Below are 24,685 nucleotides of genomic sequence, written 5' to 3' on the forward strand. Positions count from 1 at the left end.
CACACATATAAATACCTATACATTTCAATGTATACATACATATACATACACCAACATATACATATATACACATGTACATACATAAACACCCACATACACACATATAAATACCTATACATTTCAATGTATACATACATATACATACACCAACATATACATATATACACATGTACATACATAAACACCCACATACACACATATAAATACCTATACATTTCAATGTATACATACATATACATACACCAACATATACATATATACACATGTACATACATAAACACCCACATACACACATATAAATACCTATACATTTCAATGTATACATACATATACATACACCAACATATACATATATACACATGTACATACATAAACACCCACATACACACATATAAATACCTATACATTTCAATGTATACATACATATACATACACCAACATATACATATATACACATGTACATACATAAACACCCACATACACACATATAAATACCTATACATTTCAATGTATACATACATATACATACACCAACATATACATATATACACATGTACATACATAAACACCCACATACACACATATAAATACCTATACATTTCAATGTATACATACATATACATACACCAACATATACATATATACACATGTACATACATAAACACCCACATACACACATATAAATACCTATACATTTCAATGTATACATACATATACATACACCAACATATACATATATACACATGTACATACATAAACACCCACATACACACATATAAATACCTATACATTTCAATGTATACATACATATACATACACCAACATATACATATATACACATGTACATACATAAACACCCACATACACACATATAAATACCTATACATTTCAATGTATACATACATATACATACACCAACATATACATATATACACATGTACATACATAAACACCCACATACACACATATAAATACCTATACATTTCAATGTATACATACATATACATACACCAACATATACATATATACACATGTACATACATAAACACCCACATACACACATATAAATACCTATACATTTCAATGTATACATACATATACATACACCAACATATACATATATACACATGTACATACATAAACACCCACATACACACATATAAATACCTATACATTTCAATGTATACATACATATACATACACCAACATATACATATATACACATGTACATACATAAACACCCACATACACACATATAAATACCTATACATTTCAATGTATACATACATATACATACACCAACATATACATATATACACATGTACATACATAAACACCCACATACACACATATAAATACCTATACATTTCAATGTATACATACATATACATACACCAACATATACATATATACACATGTACATACATAAACACCCACATACACACATATAAATACCTATACATTTCAATGTATACATACATATACATACACCAACATATACATATATACACATGTACATACATAAACACCCACATACACACATATAAATACCTATACATTTCAATGTATACATACATATACATACACCAACATATACATATATACACATGTACATACATAAACACCCACATACACACATATAAATACCTATACATTTCAATGTATACATACATATACATACACCAACATATACATATATACACATGTACATACATAAACACCCACATACACACATATAAATACCTATACATTTCAATGTATACATACATATACATACACCAACATATACATATATACACATGTACATACATAAACACCCACATACACACATATAAATACCTATACATTTCAATGTATACATACATATACATACACCAACATATACATATATACACATGTACATACATAAACACCCACATACACACATATAAATACCTATACATTTCAATGTATACATACATATACATACACCAACATATACATATATACACATGTACATACATAAACACCCACATACACACATATAAATACCTATACATTTCAATGTATACATACATATACATACACCAACATATACATATATACACATGTACATACATAAACACCCACATACACACATATAAATACCTATACATTTCAATGTATACATACATATACATACACCAACATATACATATATACACATGTACATACATAAACACCCACATACACACATATAAATACCTATACATTTCAATGTATACATACATATACATACACCAACATATACATATATACACATGTACATACATAAACACCCACATACACACATATAAATACCTATACATTTCAATGTATACATACATATACATACACCAACATATACATATATACACATGTACATACATAAACACCCACATACACACATATAAATACCTATACATTTCAATGTATACATACATATACATACACCAACATATACATATATACACATGTACATACATAAACACCCACATACACACATATAAATACCTATACATTTCAATGTATACATACATATACATACACCAACATATACATATATACACATGTACATACATAAACACCCACATACACACATATAAATACCTATACATTTCAATGTATACATACATATACATACACCAACATATACATATATACACATGTACATACATAAACACCCACATACACACATATAAATACCTATACATTTCAATGTATACATACATATACATACACCAACATATACATATATACACATGTACATACATAAACACCCACATACACACATATAAATACCTATACATTTCAATGTATACATACATATACATACACCAACATATACATATATACACATGTACATACATAAACACCCACATACACACATATAAATACCTATACATTTCAATGTATACATACATATACATACACCAACATATACATATATACACATGTACATACATAAACACCCACATACACACATATAAATACCTATACATTTCAATGTATACATACATATACATACACCAACATATACATATATACACATGTACATACATAAACACCCACATACACACATATAAATACCTATACATTTCAATGTATACATACATATACATACACCAACATATACATATATACACATGTACATACATAAACACCCACATACACACATATAAATACCTATACATTTCAATGTATACATACATATACATACACCAACATATACATATATACACATGTACATACATAAACACCCACATACACACATATAAATACCTATACATTTCAATGTATACATACATATACATACACCAACATATACATATATACACATGTACATACATAAACACCCACATACACACATATAAATACCTATACATTTCAATGTATACATACATATACATACACCAACATATACATATATACACATGTACATACATAAACACCCACATACACACATATAAATACCTATACATTTCAATGTATACATACATATACATACACCAACATATACATATATACACATGTACATACATAAACACCCACATACACACATATAAATACCTATACATTTCAATGTATACATACATATACATACACCAACATATACATATATACACATGTACATACATAAACACCCACATACACACATATAAATACCTATACATTTCAATGTATACATACATATACATACACCAACATATACATATATACACATGTACATATTCATACTTCCTGCCTTTATCCATTCCTGTCACCACCCTGCCACACATGAAATGGCACCCTCCTCCCCCATGCGCACGTGTGAGGTAGCGCTAGGAAAAGACAACAAAGTCCACATTCATTCACACTCAGTCTCTAGTTGTCATGTGTAATGCACCAAAACCACATCTCCCTTTCCACATCCAGGCCCTACAAACCTTTCCATGGTTTACCCCAGATGCTTCAAAATTTAATTTCCACTATTTCCATCAACTACTTCAAAATCCTTGAGTTGCCAATGGCCACACAGCAATCACGTTAAGCAGCAGCTTGCTGAGTGTAGCTAGTGGTGGGGGTACACATGCAGCCAGCTCTTGGGTGAAAAAAAAAAAAAAAAACCACCTAACAAGAGGGAAAGAAAACCAATATTACAACGTAGGGCAAGAGGGTCAAGCTTTTAAGTTAGCCTGGACAGTTTATAAGTCGGACCACTTTCTGACAACTCTGTCAAGTAAGGATGCAAAGCTAGAACTACCCCACATGTGAAAGCAATACTCCATACAAGGGCAAATTAATCCTTTGTATGAATGGAGCAACTGTTCAGAGGAAAAGAAGTTTCAACATCTAAACAGGTCACCCAGTTTCTTAGAGGCAGACTTAGCTATTCCCATGACGTTAAGTTTCCAAGAAAGAGAGGATGCTAAAGTAATATCAAGTATTTTCATTGAGTCAAAAGGCGAAATTCCAGAACTGTCCAAGGAGAGACAAGATTTAGGGAGTTTTCAATAGAAAGATAGGTAGTAATTGGGACTTGGAGGCATTTAACAACTAAATTTCGTCAAACCCACTAGCTTGTCCAAATCTGAGTTTACTGACGAAGCTCTGTCAAGACGAGATGCAAATCTAGTGAGAGAAGAAGGAACAAAATTGACGGATGAGGATGAATAACTATCCTACATTTTCCTTGATCGTATCCCTAACCACTAACGCTTTATTTTTCAAACAAAATATTGAATAACCAGATCAATAAGCAGCTCTAATTCTAACAAACACTGCAACAGAAATATTGATTAATCATATGCCAAAGAAACAGACTGGTGCCCCTAAACTTATACTGTAAGATTATTGTTCCTGAATTCTATAAATATGTAAATACGTTACACTGACCAATAACTTTCTATTTTCCCACTACATACATCACTATCATGTTCTCAACTTATGACTAACACTGAGATTACGATACTTACCTCCCTCTTTTCAAACTACAACTAAAATTCATGAAACTTACTTCAAGTTCATTCTCTCTTCTTCATTCATGGATGGCGAACCCGTTCCAGACGTATTTACAAGCCATGATGCACTCCAAATTAACAAAATACACCTATAATAAATTGAACACATACTTATGATTTAGATTATGTCCCTTTTATTAGTAATGGCATTGTCAGAGGAGCGCAGCGGTGATGTTTTACAGCATAGTACCCAAAACGTCACAATACGACAGCCATATTTGTTGCCAACAGCTGATTCAAGATGGCTACAGGAGGAAGGCTTGCGACACAGATATACACAATACACATAAAGCTAACATTTTGACCTAACCGTAGTTTAATGATATTTTTGTCAAAATATTTTACAGACACACGAAAGAAATCATCTCCCCTCTTTAAAACGGATAAAATGCATTATGGGCTATTTACTGATTAAAGCGTCATTATTTTCGCTATTTTTCTTGACAGCAACTCTTTGCGCTTTAGGGCAATACTTACTGCTCGGAAACTTTTGAACGACAAAGTTTGCCTGTAATAGGTTCCAAACTGTAACTGATTCTGTCACTTGATTCCCGAGAGCTATTAACGAAGTATCCTAAAGTAAAGAGAAAGAAATACGTCTCTTGCCCACGAAAACGGATGTATGATTGATAAATTTATCGCTCAATTTTGCCGACTAGTAGGCACCGGAGGTCAAGTATTATTTTGCCGATCACTTTATTTTTCTTGATTCCCACGGAACTCGATTTATCGAGTTAATATGGAAGATTTTTTCAGCAAAAATCAGACAAATAAAGAGATTCTTTATCCCTGATGAGTGATAAGATCAATTTTGAATGAAGTACATCGAATTCCTAGGTGAAATAACCTTCGCCATCTAAAATCTTAAGTCTAGGCAAAGTTTTGAGTTAAAACAGTAAAACTAATAAACTTCCCCTACCCGCCCCCTTTGACCACTGCAACGTAACCATTGCATCCCTAAGTGAAACCCAGATGTGGCAAAGGAGCAAAAATAGAATGACAAGAATCTATCTGATGGGGGTAGGGGAACACCAGTGGCTGGTTGCTAATTGAAAAAAAAAATGCTTAGATATTTTCAAAATCGTTCATATAGGGGCAAGTAAAAATAATCACTTTATTTACCAGCCTACATACTTTGGTGTGTAAAAGACATCACAGGTATTTATCAATGTGAAGGTATTTTACAACACAGAAGTGGGCAAGAGGCGGCCTTCAGGCTGGGGATCCGGCCGTTGAACGTAGTTCAGTACGGAAGATCAGCAGGAATGTGAATATGATGAGAGAGGCAGCTGGTGGGATGTCTGATCAATATCTGGTAAAGGCAAGAGGGAAGATTTCTAGAGGTTTTTGGATAAGGGGTACGATATGAGAAAGGGTGGTGGAATTACGTAAGTGTCCTTGGAAAAGAATCCTGCTTGAAGAAATACCAGGAAAAACTAAATGTATAATATGGCAAAATGTGAGAGTAAACAAAACTAGGGAAGTGGGTGAGGAATTGTGGGTATATAAGGAACTAGTGCTGGCATGTGCAAAAGAAGTCTTTAGCTTGCGGAATGTGAGGTGCGCAGGTGAGAAAGAGTAGTGTGATGGATGACGAAATAAAGTTTCTAGCGAATAACAAATGAGAGATGTAAGGGGTCAAGAAGGTGCATGGGTTACAAAAGAGGGCAAATAAGAGTAGGTGTGAATGAGAATCAGAAAATTTCAGAAAGAATAAGATCTTTGGAAGGAAGGCAATAGTATAAGAAAGACCAAAGAACAAATTGGAACATCGATGAAGGGGTCAAATGGGGAAGTGGGAACAAGCAATGATGAGGTATTTAGTGCAACTGCATAAAGGCCAGGGGGACAAAGGTTAGTGTTAATTACAAAGGTATAAGTTTGCTGAGTGTACATGGAAAGCTGAATGGGAGAGAAATGAATAAGAGGGGTGATGGAATGCACAGATTACCAGATTTAGGAACAGCGTGGCCTTAGGAGTGGTAGCCCTTCCACAACTCGACCCTACCCACCTCTGTTGTGATAGTCCTCCATACCTAAACTTGCGTACAGCGAAATCCCATGATTGCCTCTCTGCCCTCTTGTCTTTGATAAGTGTAGTTTGCTAGTCCAGAAGCCTCCCAGGTGACTCTGACTCGCCCTGTTGACATGGGCCCCGTAAAGTATCATCGACACTATCCTCTACCGGAGTACCTACAGGACCTCGCCTATACGCCTCTCTCTCTCTCTCTCTCTCTCTCTCTCTCTCTCTCTCTCTCTCTCTCTCTCTCTCTCTCTCTCTCTCTCTCTCTATCTATCTATCTATCTATCTCTATCTATCACCCATAGCAGTATCAGCCTCGCATCTGCCTCCCACCCGAACGGTGACAGGAAATCGGCTCCACCTCTTCCCTTCTCGTTTCAAAACTTTAACACAAATCAGGTCTAATACAATCCAGGGATAACATTAACCAGGTTTATACAAACCAAGGATAATATGATTCAGGAAAAACACGAACCAGGGTTAAAACGAACCAGGGACTAACATCAACCAGGATTCATACGAACTAGAGATAATACGAAACGCGGATGACGCGTGACCGTTGTTACAAAGAATAACACGAACAAGGTATGTTATGAATCAGGGTTAACACGAAATAGGATCAACATGGACTAAGAATAAAAGGAACCAATATAAACACACACCAGGGTTAACACGAACCGGGGTAAACACGACCTCGGGATAACAAGTACCAGAGATAACACGAGTCAGGGATAACACAAGAATCTTAACCCTTTATATATGTATATATATACGTATATGTTCCTATGAGTCCACGGGGATCACGCGCAAAATTATCCTTTCCATACATATATGTGTGTGAGTGTATGGGTAATGCATCTAACGCTATGTATGAATACACACACACACACACACACACACACACATACCAGCCTAAGCCAGGCGTATTCGTGTGAAAATTTCTCATAGGATTTTTTTTTTTTTTTGCCAATATATATATTGGTAAAAAAAATCCTACGAGTAAGAAAAGTTCAAGAGAAGTATTGTGTGTGTTTTGTCGTAGAGGACAGCGGGAAGTGTCATGATATACAAAGAACTGTGGTAATCACCCTGCGCTCAGGGCAGCAGAAGCAGTGGTGACATTCACCGTGAGAATGGTGCCACATGTGAGGATGACGTAGTCGTCTGATGTTGGAGCGTAGTCCCTGTGGCTTAGCTACCCTACTTACTTGGCTCTATCACCCCAGAGCAGATCGTCTCTCACTACGTCAGGGTAAGTCATCCATCTCTCACTCTCAACCTGACCATATCAGAGCAAGTCCATTTTCCCTCTCCCACAGGGTCAGCGGAACTACTTCCTCTCTACTTCGACATTTCAGAGTAGATCGTCTATCCTCCACTCACCATATGAGGGTCATTCTCTCTCTCTCTCTCTCTCTCTCTCTCTCTCTCTCTCTCTCTCTCTCTCTCTCTCTCTCTCTCTCAGCCTCATCATGCTGGGGGTTAATCCTGAAGACTACCCAGGTGACACCCCGCATGGGGTACTATCACTGTGGGTGTGGTGCCTTGGTTCATGTTGTGGGAGATATATCGTAGTCGGAACCAACCAGTGGAAGGTCCTCAAAAGAACATCTAACATAGGATATAGAGGGAAAGAAAGGAATGTCTAACGTGTAGATATGCCGGCAGAGTTGAAAGTTAGGTCTAGTTCTCCTCCGTGGTGGACCAGCAGCCATGGGCCTCATTAACAGGAGATAGGAGATAAACGAAGATTGTTCAATTCCTCTACGGTTGTTTTGGTATTCTCTGAGGAAAAGAATAGTCTCGAAGAAAATCCAAGTTCACGATATATGAATTTGTGGTAAAACTACTGTAACGTCATGAATCAAGAGGCATATCTAGTTTACCATTATTTAAGAAAACGAAGACACAAACAATCAAGACACTAGTGGTATATAAACATGATGGACCAGGATATGAAGGTCGTGTGACAGTAGTTACTAATGGTGTTGGGCAGGAGACGAAAGCTAGGATAATGGTGCTGCACGAGGTGGAAAAGTGTTACTCTTCCATTTCAAACCATTCCTATCTCTGTCCCACCACCTTTCCTTCTCCCTTAAACCACCCCATATAAAGAGTAGGGGGGGGGGGTGATGCCATGGAATTGAAAATACCCAACCTTTTCTTAGTCTAGGGTTCTGAAAATAAAGATATCCGACTTTCTTCAAATGATCTGGCCGGCCTTATAATGATTTGATTGCCCTGAAAATGAGAATATCCTACTTTCCTTAGATAATACTTTCAAGACTTTATAGTTATGTTGAAATCAGCATAAATTTGCAAGTGTGTACAGCTTGTATAATTATATCTAAAATCGCAGACTGTATATACATTAATTTCAATAGATTTTGCAGAGATCATTTACGGGAGACGGAGGTAAGGGGGGGGGGGGGAATAGTTCAATCCCAAGCTCCCTTAAAATCGGAAGTATACCATGGATTACATGTTTGTGATCTACTTATGTTATGATGATAACAGTGATAATGATAATACAATCTGTTATCATTTCCAATTAAATTCCTGGAGGCAGATACAACGGCTTTAACTTATGTGCGAAGAGAAAAAGAAAACGCAAGATCAAAATCCTGCAGGTACGAGTTTTTAATATTTCTCGCTAATCCAGTTTCTAGTGTCGCTGCAGTCACCTTCATCATTTGCTGTTGTCTTATTCTTCATTCTTCTTTGCATTTTCAGGAGCAAATCATCTGTTATCGCTTCAATGAAGGCGTTGAAAGTGTTGACTGCAGTGGGAGTGTTGTGGTGTGTGTGTGGTGAGCGACCGGTGGTGGAGGTGAGGCAGGGTCGGCTGCTGGGTCTGCTCACCACACAGCACAACCTGACCCACCTACAGTTCCTGGGTATACCGTACGCCAGGCCGCCAGTCGCTGCTCTCAGGTTCAAGGTGAGTCATCTTGCCTCTCCCCAACCTCCTGTGTAGATGGCATGAGCCATCAAATCCTTCATCTTGCTGACGAGAATGATATCTCTTATGATGATAACCATGATAAACATAAAAACATAATCATATGTTATGATAGTAACAACAATAGTTATTCTATTTGTTTCTTTCATACTTGTTTGCCGTTTCCTGCGTTAGCGAGGTAGCGCGAGGAATAGACGAAGGAAAGGCCTTATTCACTCACATCCATTCGCTGCTTGTCTTGTCCCATGCACCAAAACCACAGCCTTCTATCCACAACCAGACCTGATACATCTTTCCGTGGCTTCCCCCACCTGCTTCACAAACCCTGTCTCAGTCCATTTACCAGCACGTCGCCCCCAGTAAAGCACATCACTCCAATTCACTTTAAACCGTTCATGCCTTTCACCCTCCAGCATATTCAGGCTCCAAGCACTCAAAATCTTTTTAATTCCATCCTTCCTTCTCGATAGTGATCACCCCGTTCTCCTTGTCCCCTTCAATTCCGACTCATAAATCCATGCTGTCAACCTCTCCTCACTCATTCTCTCCGTCTGTCCAAACCTCTTCAGCTCTCTTAGCCACACTATTACCACGACTTTCTATTACCCTATCATTACTTATTTGATCCCTCCTCACACCAAAAATTGTACTAAAACATTTCATATCTAGCACATCCACCCTTCTACGTAGTACATAGCCCATTCCCTAAATCCATACAACACTACTGTATACCATACCTTTGAACAACCTATTTTTCGCCCTTCAAGATTACAAACTTTCTTTCCAAACATTCCTCATTGCTCCTTGAACATTCATCCACTCAGCCATCTTATGACACCTTCACTTCGATGATTCCGTTTGCTGCCGTGTCCTCCCAAGTATCAAAACACTTTATTGTCTCCAAGTGCCACAAGTGTCATATCATTAGTAAACAACAGCTGACTCATTTCCCAGGCCCCATCACCCTCTGTAGACAGCATAACTGTCTTTTTCTCGCTGATCCTTTACCTTCCTCACAACACATCCCTGCCACAAACCCATCTTCACCTGGAACCACTCGCCCTCCTCTTTACCCACTCGCACACACCATTTACTATCTTGATAAAAACTCCCTACTGCAACAAATAGCTTTTCTCCCACACCAAATATTCGTAACACCACCCACAATGCATCTCTATCAGCCCTACCATGTGCTTTCTCTAGATCCATGCATACCACATACTTACAATGTTGTTTAGGTACTCACAAACATTCTTCAACGCAAAGGCCTAGCCACACATCCTCTACCACTCCTGAAACCACACTGTTCCTCTTAAATCTGATGCTCTCCTATCAATCAATATGTAATCCAGCAATGCCTTCTTGCCATCTTTTTCAGCAGACAATTCAATGAGCTGTTCACCATTTCTATTCATCTTACTGAAAACCCTATGCCCCCTTATTATACCCTTAACTGCTACATTGCTCACTTTCGTATTTAAATCACCCATCATTAATACCCGGTCTCTTACATCAATACTGCTGGCAGTCGGCTGATCCCGGAGTACTTGGCTTTCTTCATCGTCCTTCTCGTGGCCAGGCGCATAAGCACTACTAATCATCTATCTTTACTACTTATAACATCGGGAAACTCCCAAGGGTGGATGAATAGCTGAACTGCGTGTAAACGGACTGCCACAACCAGGATTCGGAACTATGCGCTCGACTCTGAGCGGCTTGTGAATAAGTCACAATTTAGAATGCCAACCACTTTAACAAGGAGTTACGTTACAGGTACTATGCTCCCTGACCGATATACATATCACAATATCTGTGTGTACTAAGCGCTCCTCTGCTCTTCAAGGCAGCCTCCATATGTAACTTATTATCTTTCTACAACAGAAAATTCAAGAGACCAACAAAAAATTCTGGTCAGGACCTGTATTTATCATAAGACCAAAGTGTCAGAGCTGCATATCACCTAACCGTCACAACATCTGTCCGTTGCACCCCTCCCAACTTACACCGTTGCAACCCCACTCTACACACCGGACACTTACCACACTTCCACAGTTTCGTTCTGTTATCTCAGGACACAATATTGCGTATTTAGCTCAGATATACGTCCAGGCACAAATACACGTGCATAGATCAAGTATAAACAATACAAACACATATATACATACCCGAATACATATAAGTACAGGTATACCTGGTCTTGTTTGTGTACCTACATATATACATATAAGGTCAAGAGAGGTCAAATGACCGTAAACTTCTACTGTACTAAGCAAACAACAGTAATTACACACATCCTGGTTTTTTATGTTAAGAATCCCTTGCCATATGCACATATTGGTAATCAAATACAGGTACACATATTCATACATAAACACTGAATCAAGCGGGAAGGTGCTTGTAACGGTGATTGTGTTGCGCAGGACCCCGAGCCGGCGGGACCCTGGGAGGGGGACCTGGACGCTTCCCGACTCCCTCCCCCCTGTGATCAGTTCGTGGTTGGCGGCCGAGAGGACTGCCTTTACCTCAACGTGTACACACCCAAGGTACGGGCTATGGCTATGTCTGGCACTGTACATATAAAACATGTTTGGTAATTCTTATGACTGCTCTTCTAGATGCGGTGATAGACCTCCAGAACATAAGAGAATGGTCAAGCCAAATGGGTTTGATGTTTTCATAACTATTATCTCTGCACTAAAATCAGATTCAGTATACAGCGAACTGTGTTCATATAAGTGCCTAAAGGATGTGACAACCATCTCACATCCGAACGTCAGCAGTATGAGTGCAATTTGCGCTAGTCAGTAGAGTGAGTCTGCCAATAAATTGTAATTGATCAATAGAGTGAGTCAGCCAGTAAATTGTAGCATCAGTAAGTATGAATTAACCAGAAGAGTGTGAATCAGTCGGTAGAGTGAGTCACTCGGTAGAGTGTAATCGGCTAACAGAGTGAATCAGCCAGTAGAGTCTCAACCACAAGAGTGAATCGACCAATAGAGTGTAATCAGTCAATAGAATGTGTCAGCCCATATAGTGTGTTTAGCACCACAGTCACTGCGTTCACCCCAACAGGATGCTCTTGTGGTCGACTATCCATATCCTGTGATGGTGTACATCCACGGCGGTGGATACTACATGGGATCCTCCCTCACCAACCACGGCTTTCAGACAATGGTGGCCAAGGACGTTATTGTGGTCATGCTGCAGTACCGCCTGGGGGTCCTCGGTCAGTGACATGCTACAGTATCACCCGGAGTCCCTCGGTCATTTACACACTTGCTACAGTTCCACCTGGAGTCCCTCGGTCATTGACATATTTGGTACAGTACCACTCGGAGTCCCTCGGCCATTGACACACTTATAGTCCCAACCCGGAGTCCTTCGGTTATTGACACACTCGCTACAGTATCACCTGGAGTCCCCCGGTCATTGACATACTTGCTACAGTACTACACGGAGTCCCTCGGTCAGTGACGCACTCGCTACAGTAGCTCCTGGGGTCTTCAGTCAGTGAAATACTTGTCACAGACCGACTGGGGTAGTCGGCCACTGACGCACTTGTCATTACGGTTACAATTCATCACAAATTATTGCTTTTTGAAGTATTTGGTCGGACGTCGTAAACAGTATTCTGGTAAATTATATCAAATTATGGATATAACATGATTTGTCTTTTTCGTTGTTTGAGGTATCAACGATCTTTAATGAAAGCCGTAATTGATTTCCATTTTTTTTATAATCATAGTAGATAGATATGCTTAATCTAGAAGTCGAGGTGTCTTTCCATCTCAACCAATACATCGAGCTTTCCGTGATTAAGAATTAAGACGAGTATATGATAGGCCCACACATAATCTAAGGGCAAATATACGGTAAACTTCGTCAATGCTAATCGCCTGGTCATTAATGACGTCTTAAGTTTTGTGTTTTAACAATCAGGTTTTTTTTTTCTATAAACGTATAGGGTTAGGCTACATTTTTTTTTCCACGGAAGAATATCCCGATCGCACTATTCTCCTTACTCATTGTTGCCGTGTAAAACGTAAAGAATAATTTCCCGTCTTTTTCAAGTGAAAGATTTTGGTACTCTGACCATACATCTTACCCATGTGATGAATTCAAGTTACCACACGAAATGATGTCCTGTTGGGAAAAATAGCATAAAGTATGGATGCTATATTTAAGTAGACTGAATGTAAATGAAAAATTTGCAGTATCTGCAGAAAAAACCCCATCATCTACCAAGTTTAATGGAAGCAAGCGAAAATACCATAAACAACTAGCCAGAACTTTCTTGACATTAATATTTTGAACAAAATGTTTCCTGATCTCATCAAGATTCAGGTGTCAACTTAATTTTCACACTTTGCACATAGATACATCTGACGAAGGTGCTTCCCATGCCAAGCTTTTGAGTTAGCAATCATTCACTGGCCACAACGAATGAAGATGGACATACCAACTTTTTGGACATTATTATCCCTGAGCTCACACGGACATGAGTAGGCTCACGAAATGTGACAATATCAGAACCCTTTGTACATCACATATGGTCGGTCCTTCGAGAATTTTGCCTATTCCTTTGACATTTTCACATATCTGAAATATTTTGATCCTCTTTGGACTAAAGTTGCATAGGGTTGCGTTATAATCACTGACGACATTTCTTTTACATAAATATCAATATAATCTTTTAACGTATATCGGAATTTTGTCATAAAGTAACCTGATAATGACAATGATAATAATAATAACAATAGAACTGAACTAAGTTAGGTTCTTATATGTTTGTTCTGGCGTGAGGCTGAACTCAGCAGGATACTTAGCGGCGTCATTGGTAGACAATGCTTCACACGCAACTAAGCTTCTAACCTTGTATGGTGATGGAATGAGCAGCTTTGCTGGCTGATGAATAAACTCAGCACTTTGATTCTGAGCTTAGTTTTCGAGATTTCGTTGCTTACTAAACGGAATTAAGTGGTAAGAGGACGTAAAGTAAGACTATCTAATCGTGAACACTCCCCCAGGTTTCTTGTCGACGGAGGATTCGGTAGCGCCAGGGAACCAGGGGCTCAAGGACCAGACACTGGCCCTTCGCTGGGTCAAAGACAACATTGCTGCTTTCGGAGGAGATCCCAACCAGTAAGCCTCGATGTGAGACAAACCTACTCGTGATCGCGTAGCACCACCTCTTTATGGAACTATTTCAGACCAGCTAGCAACGTTACTATTTAATGAATTTCCCATATGGAAATTAAATTTTCTTACACGTAAACATTTCTGGGCTGCCAGTCACTTTACAGTAATACTTATAACTAACGCTTACCACACCAGCCACCGTGAGCAGCTCGAGTCTATTCTTGCAGGGTGACCATCTGTGGCGGTAGTGCAGGCGCTGCCTCCATCCACTATCAAACACTAGCTCCTTCTGCTGCAGGTCGGTATCACACTCACCTCAATCCTACCCAAAGTCATAGATATATTAATGCAGCTTATCAGAAAATATTCACATGAATTATCAATATAAAAAAAAAATGCAGTATTTTCTCATTTCTATTTGTCCAGCGGGAATCTCAGCGTTCCTTTAAAAAGATGGTTACTTAGCTCCCATACTAGTTTATGAAACACACACACACACACACACGAACATCTGTGGTGTAACAGTTACCGTTACCGAATGTCACGCATGCACAGGCGCTTAGGCTCATACCCGCATAGGTTTGGATCCCAATCGTGGCAGCCGGTGGACAGTCCACTCAGCTGTTCATCCTCCTCTACGGGCTGGTCAATGACCCTTGCTTATGCTAGGATGTGGGTATGTGCATACATACGCAGGAATAAAGACATGGCACATTTATAGAAGGTTAAAAGTCTGGGCAACACAAGTGTAACAATCTCTCTCCCAGTAACTCTCAGATAATTATCACATACAGGGGCGCAATCAACCCCTTGAGGTATATAGTATAAAACAAACAGATAAAGATTAATGAGAATTGATACATTCGTACAATCGTTCTAACCCTTTTAATCCCTCGAATTGAATGATTAAACATATATCTAAGTTTGCAGATAAACCACAAAAGAACACGTGATTCGAGAATGTGCTAGTAACCAAGAGGAAAATGAAACACGGAGACCTGAGCGCTTTCGTGTTAATTCATATCTTCAGGGACATGAGTCTTTGTAGCCCTGAAGATGTGAATTGTCACGAAAGAGCTTGGATCTTCGCGTTTCATTTGCCTTGTGGTTCCCAGCATATTTAGGTTATGCAACTGTCTCGGTGATTTACGCTAAAGATAAATTAAACCTCTTTGTCTATTTTACTACTTTCCCAAAACAGTGACATGATTATGGTGAAATTTTCTCTGCCTGCAAAAGCTCCTCATGTGTTACATCTTTCAAAGCCACCTTGATTAATTGCTATTAGCTATTATACCAAATATATATACGTTTTCCTTTAAAACTGGTCGCTGGTCCCACAATAAACTTACATCTGTGCAAAAGCCGTATTCAGTTCAATAAGATTCTTACTGAAATTGAATTTAACATAAAAAGCTAACATACAATGTGATTTTACAAACCATTCATTCTTCTTTGAGCTTATCATTGTCTTTGCGAGTTGATAATTCACCACTCCCTTTCCCTCCTCCCTCCCCGACCAAATCCTAGATACACACACACACACGCACACCCACCCACACACACACACACACACATGTATATAGTGAAACATACGCGATATTGAATTAAAAGAAGGGGTCAGCTGTGCCATGCAGTTGGAACTATTAATAAACACTGTTTGGTCAAACGGTGACGAACATGGGCCAAGTTACCATAGTACTAGTCTGCATAACCTTAGTAATAGTGGAACCGTACTAGTTACTGACGACATCTTTGAAAGTACTAAGAATGTTTGTCTCGCTACAGGCCTGTTCAGCGGGGCCATTTTGCAGAGCGGTTCGGCATTGTACAGCTGGGCCCGAGGGAGGGATTTCCGGAGAACTGCCAACGCTATCGCTGAGAGGTCGGCTGCTTTGGGTCACATGTAAAAAGTGTCATCCAGTCATGCATTTTTTTTTTTTTTGTTAACCTCTGTAGATACGTTCTCCTTACTATAACTCTTATTAGTGCCTTTAACAATGTAAAAGACATACGTGTGTTAGTGTTACATGTATGTTACAGTATTATGAAAGACGTTGTATGCAGTATAGTATTGTGCAATGTTCAGGAGATATTATAGGTACTATAACATACTGAGGTGAGGAGTAGGTTCTATGTAGTTGTATGATGTTATGGTGTGTTGAAATGTATGTGATTGTGTGGTGAACGTGACCAGTGTAATTTTATAAACGTAGGAAGGTAAGGCTATGTATAGTATCTCACTGCTATCATAGGTGTGGGGGATGTGGTGTGTACAGGCAGAGGTAGTTATGGTGTATCTTACCCCACAGGTTCAACTGCCCGACCCAGCCCTCTCAGGACCTGATCGCCTGCCTCCAGACCATTGACCAACATCTGATTGATGAGTCATATTTCATGTTTGTTGTCAGTATTAGAGGCTAGTTGTCACTATTTGTTGACCCGGACTTCTTGTTATTTTATAACGAACATTCAGATACCGCAAGCAATTGGTCAGTGTAGTGAAAGCTGGTTTGACTTATTTCAAGCTCATCTGAGAAATGTGTTTCCTAGTTTATTTTACCCTCAGCAGCAGTAGTCAGCATTTTTTTCATCCTTTCTATGAACATTTAATGCATCTCTCACTTTTCCAGCCAAGATAAGTACAAATATAACGAAATTTATTGAGGAAACAAAGAAGTGAATCAGTACAAACAAAATGGTTAGAGTATATACAACTGTGACTATTTTGTAGCACGAGAATCCCTAATGATGAGGGTGCATGCCCCTGCAGGAGTGGAACTTGCAACCCTTCTACTTTGCTCCACGTGTGGATGGGGAGTACATACCTGACGAGCCAGTGACACTCCTGCAAGAGGGCCGCTACCACCATGTGCCAATCATCATGGGCAGCAACAGGGACGAGATGGCCCTTGAGACTGTAGGTCAGTTAATCCCATCCCCGTCAGGTTTTCTTCTACTCATCATTTGTAGTAGTTATTTTTTTCTTCATACTTGATCACCGTTTCCTGCGCTAACGAGATAGTGCCAAGAACAAAGGTGTCGTGTAGTGCACCGAAACCACAGCTCCCTATCCACAACCAGGCCCCACAGACCTTTCCATTGTTTACGCCGGATGCTTCATATGCCTTGTTTCAGTCCATTGATAGCATGTTGACCCCTGTAAACCACAGCGTTCCGGTTCATTCTATCCCTTGTACACCTTTCATGCTCCAACATGATCAAGACCCGATCGCTCAATCTTTTTTCGCGCCATCCTTCCATCTCGAACTTCATCTCCGTTCTTATTTCCTCCACCTCTGACATATGTATCCTCTTTGTCAACAATAATATTATTATATTATTTCATTATTACAATCATTTCCTTTTGAACAAGGAAATTGTAGTTTTTTGTCTTTTTCATTCTATAAAAGAATTCATTTTTCATCTAAAATGTATTTAAGATGCATTTGACCTAACCCTCAAAGGTTAGATCAAAAGTCCAATGGTGTCCATAGTGAGTAATAATGAAACGTGAAAATTGTCCTTGCTCTGACTTGTAAGGTCTCCCTTTGTAATTAACCTGACACTAAATGATAGCGTGAAGGGAGACTTATTGAATTCAGTCCAATGTTGGTGTTTCTAGCAATGAATCTTACCACAACATAAAACTAGTTATGAATTCGAAAATTCTTAATGGAATTAGAATTTTTCTTAAATTGATTAACTAGAAAGGGCATCATTCATGAGCAGATGCAGGAGTCACAGGATGGGTAAGGGGGTGAAGGTTCTGGAGCTGAAGAATGTGTTGAAAGAGATGTTGTTATATAAGAAGGCATAAATGGGTATGTCTGAAGTGACAGTAGCCCCAACAATATCATATGCATGCATGACAGGGGCTATAGATGAGGATGTGGGGAGGAGGGTGGATGTGCTGGAAATGAAATGTCTGTTTCTGAGTGAAACAAAGTTCAAGGGTAAAGGGGAATAACGGTTAGAATTCTCTTAGGAGTAAAGTTAAGGGTTGGTTAGAGGACTAGAGCTAAGGAGGGAGGAGCACTGTAACAATTATGACAGTGCAATTTGTATTCTAAACATGTCAGAGATGTATGCATACCCGCCGGTCATACAGAACCTCTTGAGCAACTTCAGCAGTATTGGCCCTGTGAGCCTCCACCTCTATTGGGATGAAGAGCCACAAGCCACGGCCACCACTGTCTACAACCACTACCTAGGTGGCCTCAACCTGGACAAGGAGCACGCCGACAACCTGACTCGGGTATGTCTGCCACACCCTACCAGCCCACCAGTTTTTGGTATCAAGCAAATCAGATAGTAAGGTATACTGAAAAAAAAACATCAAATTCTGCTGGGTTAAACACTATTTTGAGAGTAAAACACTAACATTATGTAGGAAGTCCAGTTCCTGAAAATTTCCATTTTGTTTCTAGTGGTCCTAGATTTTAAGGAAAATTAGCTTTCATGTAGAGTAGGGAATCTTGAAGAGAATGTTGGTGAATTCTGGAAACTTTGACTTCTTACCATTCTGATTTTTATCTTAGTTTCCAACATTTGTTTTAAAATGCACTACAGAATAATTCTTGGGCATATCTGAAATAACATTTGCTTAAATTTACCTACACAGAATTCCCACTTAAATAGCATAGATATGATAAGCTTTACAACTGATGTCCACAGTGCTGGTGGACAGTGACATGCATCTCACTTACACTTTAAGCTGGAAGTAGAAAGCTACTGGATATATGTGATGAATATCAGCATGATGTGTATAAACAATATTCTTCTGCATTTTCAAATCATGGTTTGTTTGATAATTCTTTCTGTCTCAGTTACTGTGTCTATTGTAAGAGTGTTGGTTGGTCTTCTCCATTGTCCAGATGTTCACCGAGGGGCTTTTCCTGGTGCGGCAAGATTGGACCACCCAGCTGATTGCAGACCAAAACCCCACCTACACCTATGAGCTCCACCACCGGGGTCAGCATGGCTTTTCCAATAAATTCCTGGATGCGGGACTTGACTTACCCCAAGCTGCCAACTGTATGTCCTTCATGCCTGTACCAAGGATTCTATAGTATCATAACAATTAGGCAGGCTTTTTGACTGATGTTTCCTATGAACTTCAAGTATTTCCTGAAACTCTATATTGCTGTCACTAAAGGGGGTAAGCTCCTCTCTCATCTCTTTCCTTCTTTGCTTATGTGTAATATTTAAGAAAAATGAGAGTTCATCTCCTTAAGCAGTCTCAACCAATCCTAATTTGATTTCCCCGTTTAGCCAAATTGTAAGTCGGCTTTAGGGAACTGGGCATCCCTGCCCTTTGCCTGCCTTAGGGATTTGGACTGTGGACCCTAGTTTTGATGCATTAACTCCTATAGAGGTTGCATCATTCCAGAGTACACTTGATCCACACCATTGGACGTAATTATGGTTAACATATTTCCTCTATGCAGTTTCTACACTAGATCTTTTCAGTAAATGGCTAATCCACCTACATCCAGGTTTGTACTTCAAACTTCTTTACTAGTTTGACAATCTGGTCTCATAATGTAAAACTAGTGGGTGTCAATTATCTCCAAGATTTTCATTCCTTTTAAATCTTTTCTTTATTTTCTTCCTTATTCATACTCATTGGTTAATCTAGTTCAGTAATTTCCCTTCAAAATTTTTCATGCTATTCAAATTTCTTTGCTTAACATTGTGTGGCTGTCATACTTCATTTTCAAAGCATGTTATGGACATCTTTGGAATTAGTCCTTATTATATTTTCCTATCCTTTTTTTTTCTTCTTTTCATCACACTTGACATGCAGGGAATACAAAGGTATAAATCTTTTTCCCTACCCCAGGGATATCCTACTTGTTTGTTCTGAGATTGCTGTTCTCCTGTCTGTTGCCTCTAACAGTTCTCCTATCCTGTTTCTATATTAAACCATCTTCCTCGACTGAATGTGGTCCTAATCTAGTCCAGGTGTTATTATTGCTTTGACTGAATGTGGTCCTCATCCAGTCCAGATATTTATCTTTACATCTGATGCCTGTTCCCTTTGGGAACTCTCTTAAGTGGGTTGCCATGCCAAAAGTCTCCATAACTGTTGAACTCCGTTGCCACTTCTTAGCTAAGTTCAGATGTCATTATTTGCTGAATATTTCTCTACCTTTTGTTACATCAACTCTATCATGTTTTCTCCAACCCAGTTTCTGGCCAACTCCCGTGGTTTGTCTGTGTAGGTACCTCTGTTTTCCTTCAGTATTGATGAGCCACATGACTATATTTCATTGCTTATCATAGTTGTCATAACTCATCCATCATGAAACTCATACTCATTCTCCTGGCCCATTTCTATACATAAATGCATGGGAAAGCTGAACCTAACATTTGTGTTTATAATCTTCTGTTTCAAAGATGGTTAAAAACCACTGGAACTGAAGTAATTCATATGATGACAAGGGGGATGAGGGTCCTGGTTGCATTGAGGAGTAGGTGGAGGAAGATGTCTGTGAGGGAGAAAATGGGTATGTTTGAAGGTTTAGTAGTCCACACGGTGTTGTATGGATGCATCTGTGACCCTGAATGCTTATGAATGGAAGAGGGTGGACATATTGAAAGTTAATGCCTGAGGACAGTATGTGTTGTTAAGTGGGCTGATTGCATAAGGAATGCAAAGCAGAGCAAGGTGTGATAGTTTGTGCAGTCTGATTGGGAGCTGACCCTGGTGTGCTAAAATGGTTTAGACATATGGAAAGGATGAGAAAAGAAAAAATAACGATGAAAATATATGTCAGAAGTGGCAGAAAGCAAGGGGTTGAGGGAGACTGAGAAGGAGATGGAAGGATGAAATGAAAGAAGCTATGGGGTGTCATGGCCTCATCATTCAGAAGGGTGAGAGGCATGCATAGGATATAATGAAGTGGAGCGAAGCAGTCAACAGGGGTTCATGTCCTATTAGTATGCAGAACCAAAGCATATGAAGTTGTCATAGAAAACAGTAGATTGGATTGTAGGACTTCAGTGGAGATCTGGGCTCCAACACCCACAGAGAAATGTGGGAAAATTATGCCTGTGTTTGTTCCTGATGCTGCCTGTCAAAGGCTGGAAATGGTGAAAAAATTGGAAAAGAAGCCATGCAAGACAGGGAAGACATGTTGTTCTCTGTAAAAAATAACAATTTATATCATATGGCTTCTATCAATTAATCTGGAACATATACTCACTTTTTTATTAAGAGAAGTTGAATTTTTTTATGAGCTTTTTGTCCACTGATTTACCAGGGAAATTATCATGACGGTTAAAAACTAAAGTCTGATGTTAACTTTATATATAGTTAGCAATGGTGTTACTCTTATTCCATGTGAATTTAACTTCATACACAAAATAAGCATACTGAGCATCTTGATAGAATATCCAATAGCTGATAAAAGAGGAAAAAGAGAATTGTTTTGGCATGATATCAGACTTCTCAAGACATCAAAAATTACTAAAACTTTTTAAACCCTATGTAGGGTTTACATTCCCAGTAACTATATGCTGTGTTTAACTTAAAAAAGATCTAGTTGTGCCTTAACCGAACCATGCATAAACACTTGCATAGATATTTACCATGGAATGTTCTGCAGACGCCATAGAATCTTTATCAAACAAATACTTTGCATGTTTTAAGAGCATGGGTATTTTCTGAACATGGGAGAGTGAGCATTACATTTACTGTCAACTTAACCATACCTAATTTTTCAAGTTCATGTTCCCATCTTTGTGGTTATTATTTCACTTTTCTTTTTGATAAATCATCACTTACATTCCAAACTTACAAACATTTATTCATAATGCTATATCATGAAACAACTATTCAGCAAATGTTGTCTTTACATGTTCCAGTTAAACAAAGGATAGGGTGGTATCAATGCATGTGAAGTTGAGGATACTTATCAATATAGCTGGAATGATTTTTACTACTGTTCATATTACTATACCAGTATTATAAAATCAGATACTATGTGATGATATCACAGACATTGCCCATGGAGACAACAAACAATACTTAGTGTATCCTGGGTATGGAAGACTTGAGGCCCCTGAGGATATTGCTGTTGGAGAGTTCTTTACCAGTATGTGGACCAACTTTGTTAAGACCAGGTAAGCTGTGCATCTAGGCCACACTCTTCCTTGACATGTTAAAAACCATGACAGGTTCCGATGAAATACTTTACTTCCCTGGGAAGCACATTGTTTTAGGAGATGCCTTATTACTTTGTGAAATATTTTTACACTAAAAAAAGGCTACACATGTTACATATGTAACATGTGTTTATCTACATACCTTTACTGATGAATCAGTAACTGTCCACAGGAACCCAACTCCTGATGACTCCCTTGGGTTCAAGTGGGAGATGACTGGTGCCGTGAACATGAAGCATCTAAAGATCACACCCACACCAGTTATGGAGGCTGACCAGAGGGCTACAGCCAGAGCCTTCTGGGAGTCTCTGCCACTTAGGATCAACTACCTTCTACACCGATAACTACTTTCCTCCCCAACATAAGGATCACCAACGTCCTCCACCACTTAATACCAACTGCCATAAGAGAACATAAGCCTTAGCAACTTCTCAAACATTATCTGACACCCAGAATAACACATTAAGGTCAGTGAACACCACCTCAACCACTTAATGCTGCCGACTGCATGATTGCATAGGGGCTAACAGCCTTTTCAAATACTAATTGTGAACCCCTGCAACAATACATAAATATTAACCAATAACTGCTGCCCTCCAAATTACATTATGAAATTACAACTACTTTCCTGACCATCAAAGAGTACAGTAATTGATTTTAAATACCACAATATCATATCAGACAGGAAACTTGACTTAACGATTCTGTTTAGGATGGAATGCTTAATTATTTCATAAAAGATACATTTTATGTGTTAGATATCTAACACATTGTCACTTTCAAATGAAATTCAGACATGTAAAACACCATCAACTGTATCATTTTATAGTGTGGAGTAACACAATTTATCATATAAGTAAAGATCCATGTCATATTGCTGGAGGTCTTGACTGAGTAAGGAATCACTGATGCTAATGTTTCATCCCTTCCAAAATAAGTTGTGAGAAATGTTGACAGTACAAGATAATATCATTATCAAAATAACAGCAAGTTTTATTTTCCTTTACAAAACTTGTAATGCATATGTAAATGTTGTAGGCGAGTCAGCACTGACACTGGCAGAGGCAAGTCAGCAACTTAAGCTGGCAAAGGCAAGTTAGCACTGAACACTAGTGGAGGCAAGTCTGCACCTGATTCTGGGTGAGGCAAATCAGTAACCTAATGCTGGTAGTGGCAAGTCAGCACCTAACACTGGTGGAGGAAAGTCAGCACTTAACACTGTTGGAGAAAAGTTAGCACTTGACATTGGCAGAGGCTCATCAGCATCTGACACTGTAGGTGGAGGCAAGTCAGTATCTAACACTGGCGGAGGCAACTCAACACCTAAAACTGTCAAAGGCAAGTCCACTTGAAACTGGTGAAGGCAAGTAAGCACCTGACAGTGGTAGAGGT

General features: G+C 38.8%; 2 protein-coding genes across 2 annotated transcripts in view; one reads left to right on the forward strand and one right to left on the reverse strand.

Annotated features, from left to right (window-relative positions):
- The window catches only part of Edem2 (ER degradation enhancer, mannosidase alpha-like 2), a 96,929-nt gene extending 91,699 nt beyond the window's left edge, over window positions 1-5,230 (reverse strand). The window contains exon 1 of the mRNA XM_071695376.1: window positions 4,994-5,230. Coding sequence (XP_071551477.1) covers window positions 4,994-5,106 — 113 coding nt within the window. The 5' untranslated portion in view covers window positions 5,107-5,230. The remainder of the gene's footprint in view (window positions 1-4,993) is intronic.
- A 2,905-nt stretch (window positions 5,231-8,135) lies between these two features.
- LOC139766565 (esterase FE4-like) lies at window positions 8,136-24,277 on the forward strand. Its single transcript, XM_071695377.1, has 13 exons — window positions 8,136-8,272; window positions 9,754-9,961; window positions 12,403-12,525; window positions 13,055-13,208; window positions 15,010-15,124; window positions 15,349-15,419; window positions 16,910-17,006; window positions 17,434-17,527; window positions 17,895-18,045; window positions 19,204-19,379; window positions 19,999-20,158; window positions 23,128-23,251; window positions 23,466-24,277. Exons 2-13 carry the CDS (start codon window positions 9,779-9,781, stop codon window positions 23,635-23,637), a joined length of 1,620 nt encoding a protein of 539 aa, XP_071551478.1. The 5' UTR covers window positions 8,136-8,272; window positions 9,754-9,778; the 3' UTR covers window positions 23,638-24,277.
- The last annotated feature ends 408 nt before the right edge of the window (window positions 24,278-24,685 follow it).

This window comes from Panulirus ornatus, chromosome 58 (assembly GCF_036320965.1).
Source record: "Panulirus ornatus isolate Po-2019 chromosome 58, ASM3632096v1, whole genome shotgun sequence".
NCBI classification, from domain to species: Eukaryota; Metazoa; Arthropoda; class Malacostraca; order Decapoda; family Palinuridae; genus Panulirus; species Panulirus ornatus.

Bases quoted from the DNA above. Each gene is read 5' to 3' on its own strand.
- LOC139766565 (XM_071695377.1), top strand. From the start codon at position 9,779: ATGAAGGCGTTGAAAGTGTTGACTGCAGTGGGAGTGTTGTGGTGTGTG. The intron at 15,420-16,909 runs GTCGGTATCACA...GTCTCGCTACAG, and splicing joins ACTAGCTCCTTCTGCTGCAG to GCCTGTTCAGCGGGGCCATT. The intron at 19,380-19,998 runs GTATGTCTGCCA...TCCATTGTCCAG, and splicing joins ACGCCGACAACCTGACTCGG to ATGTTCACCGAGGGGCTTTT.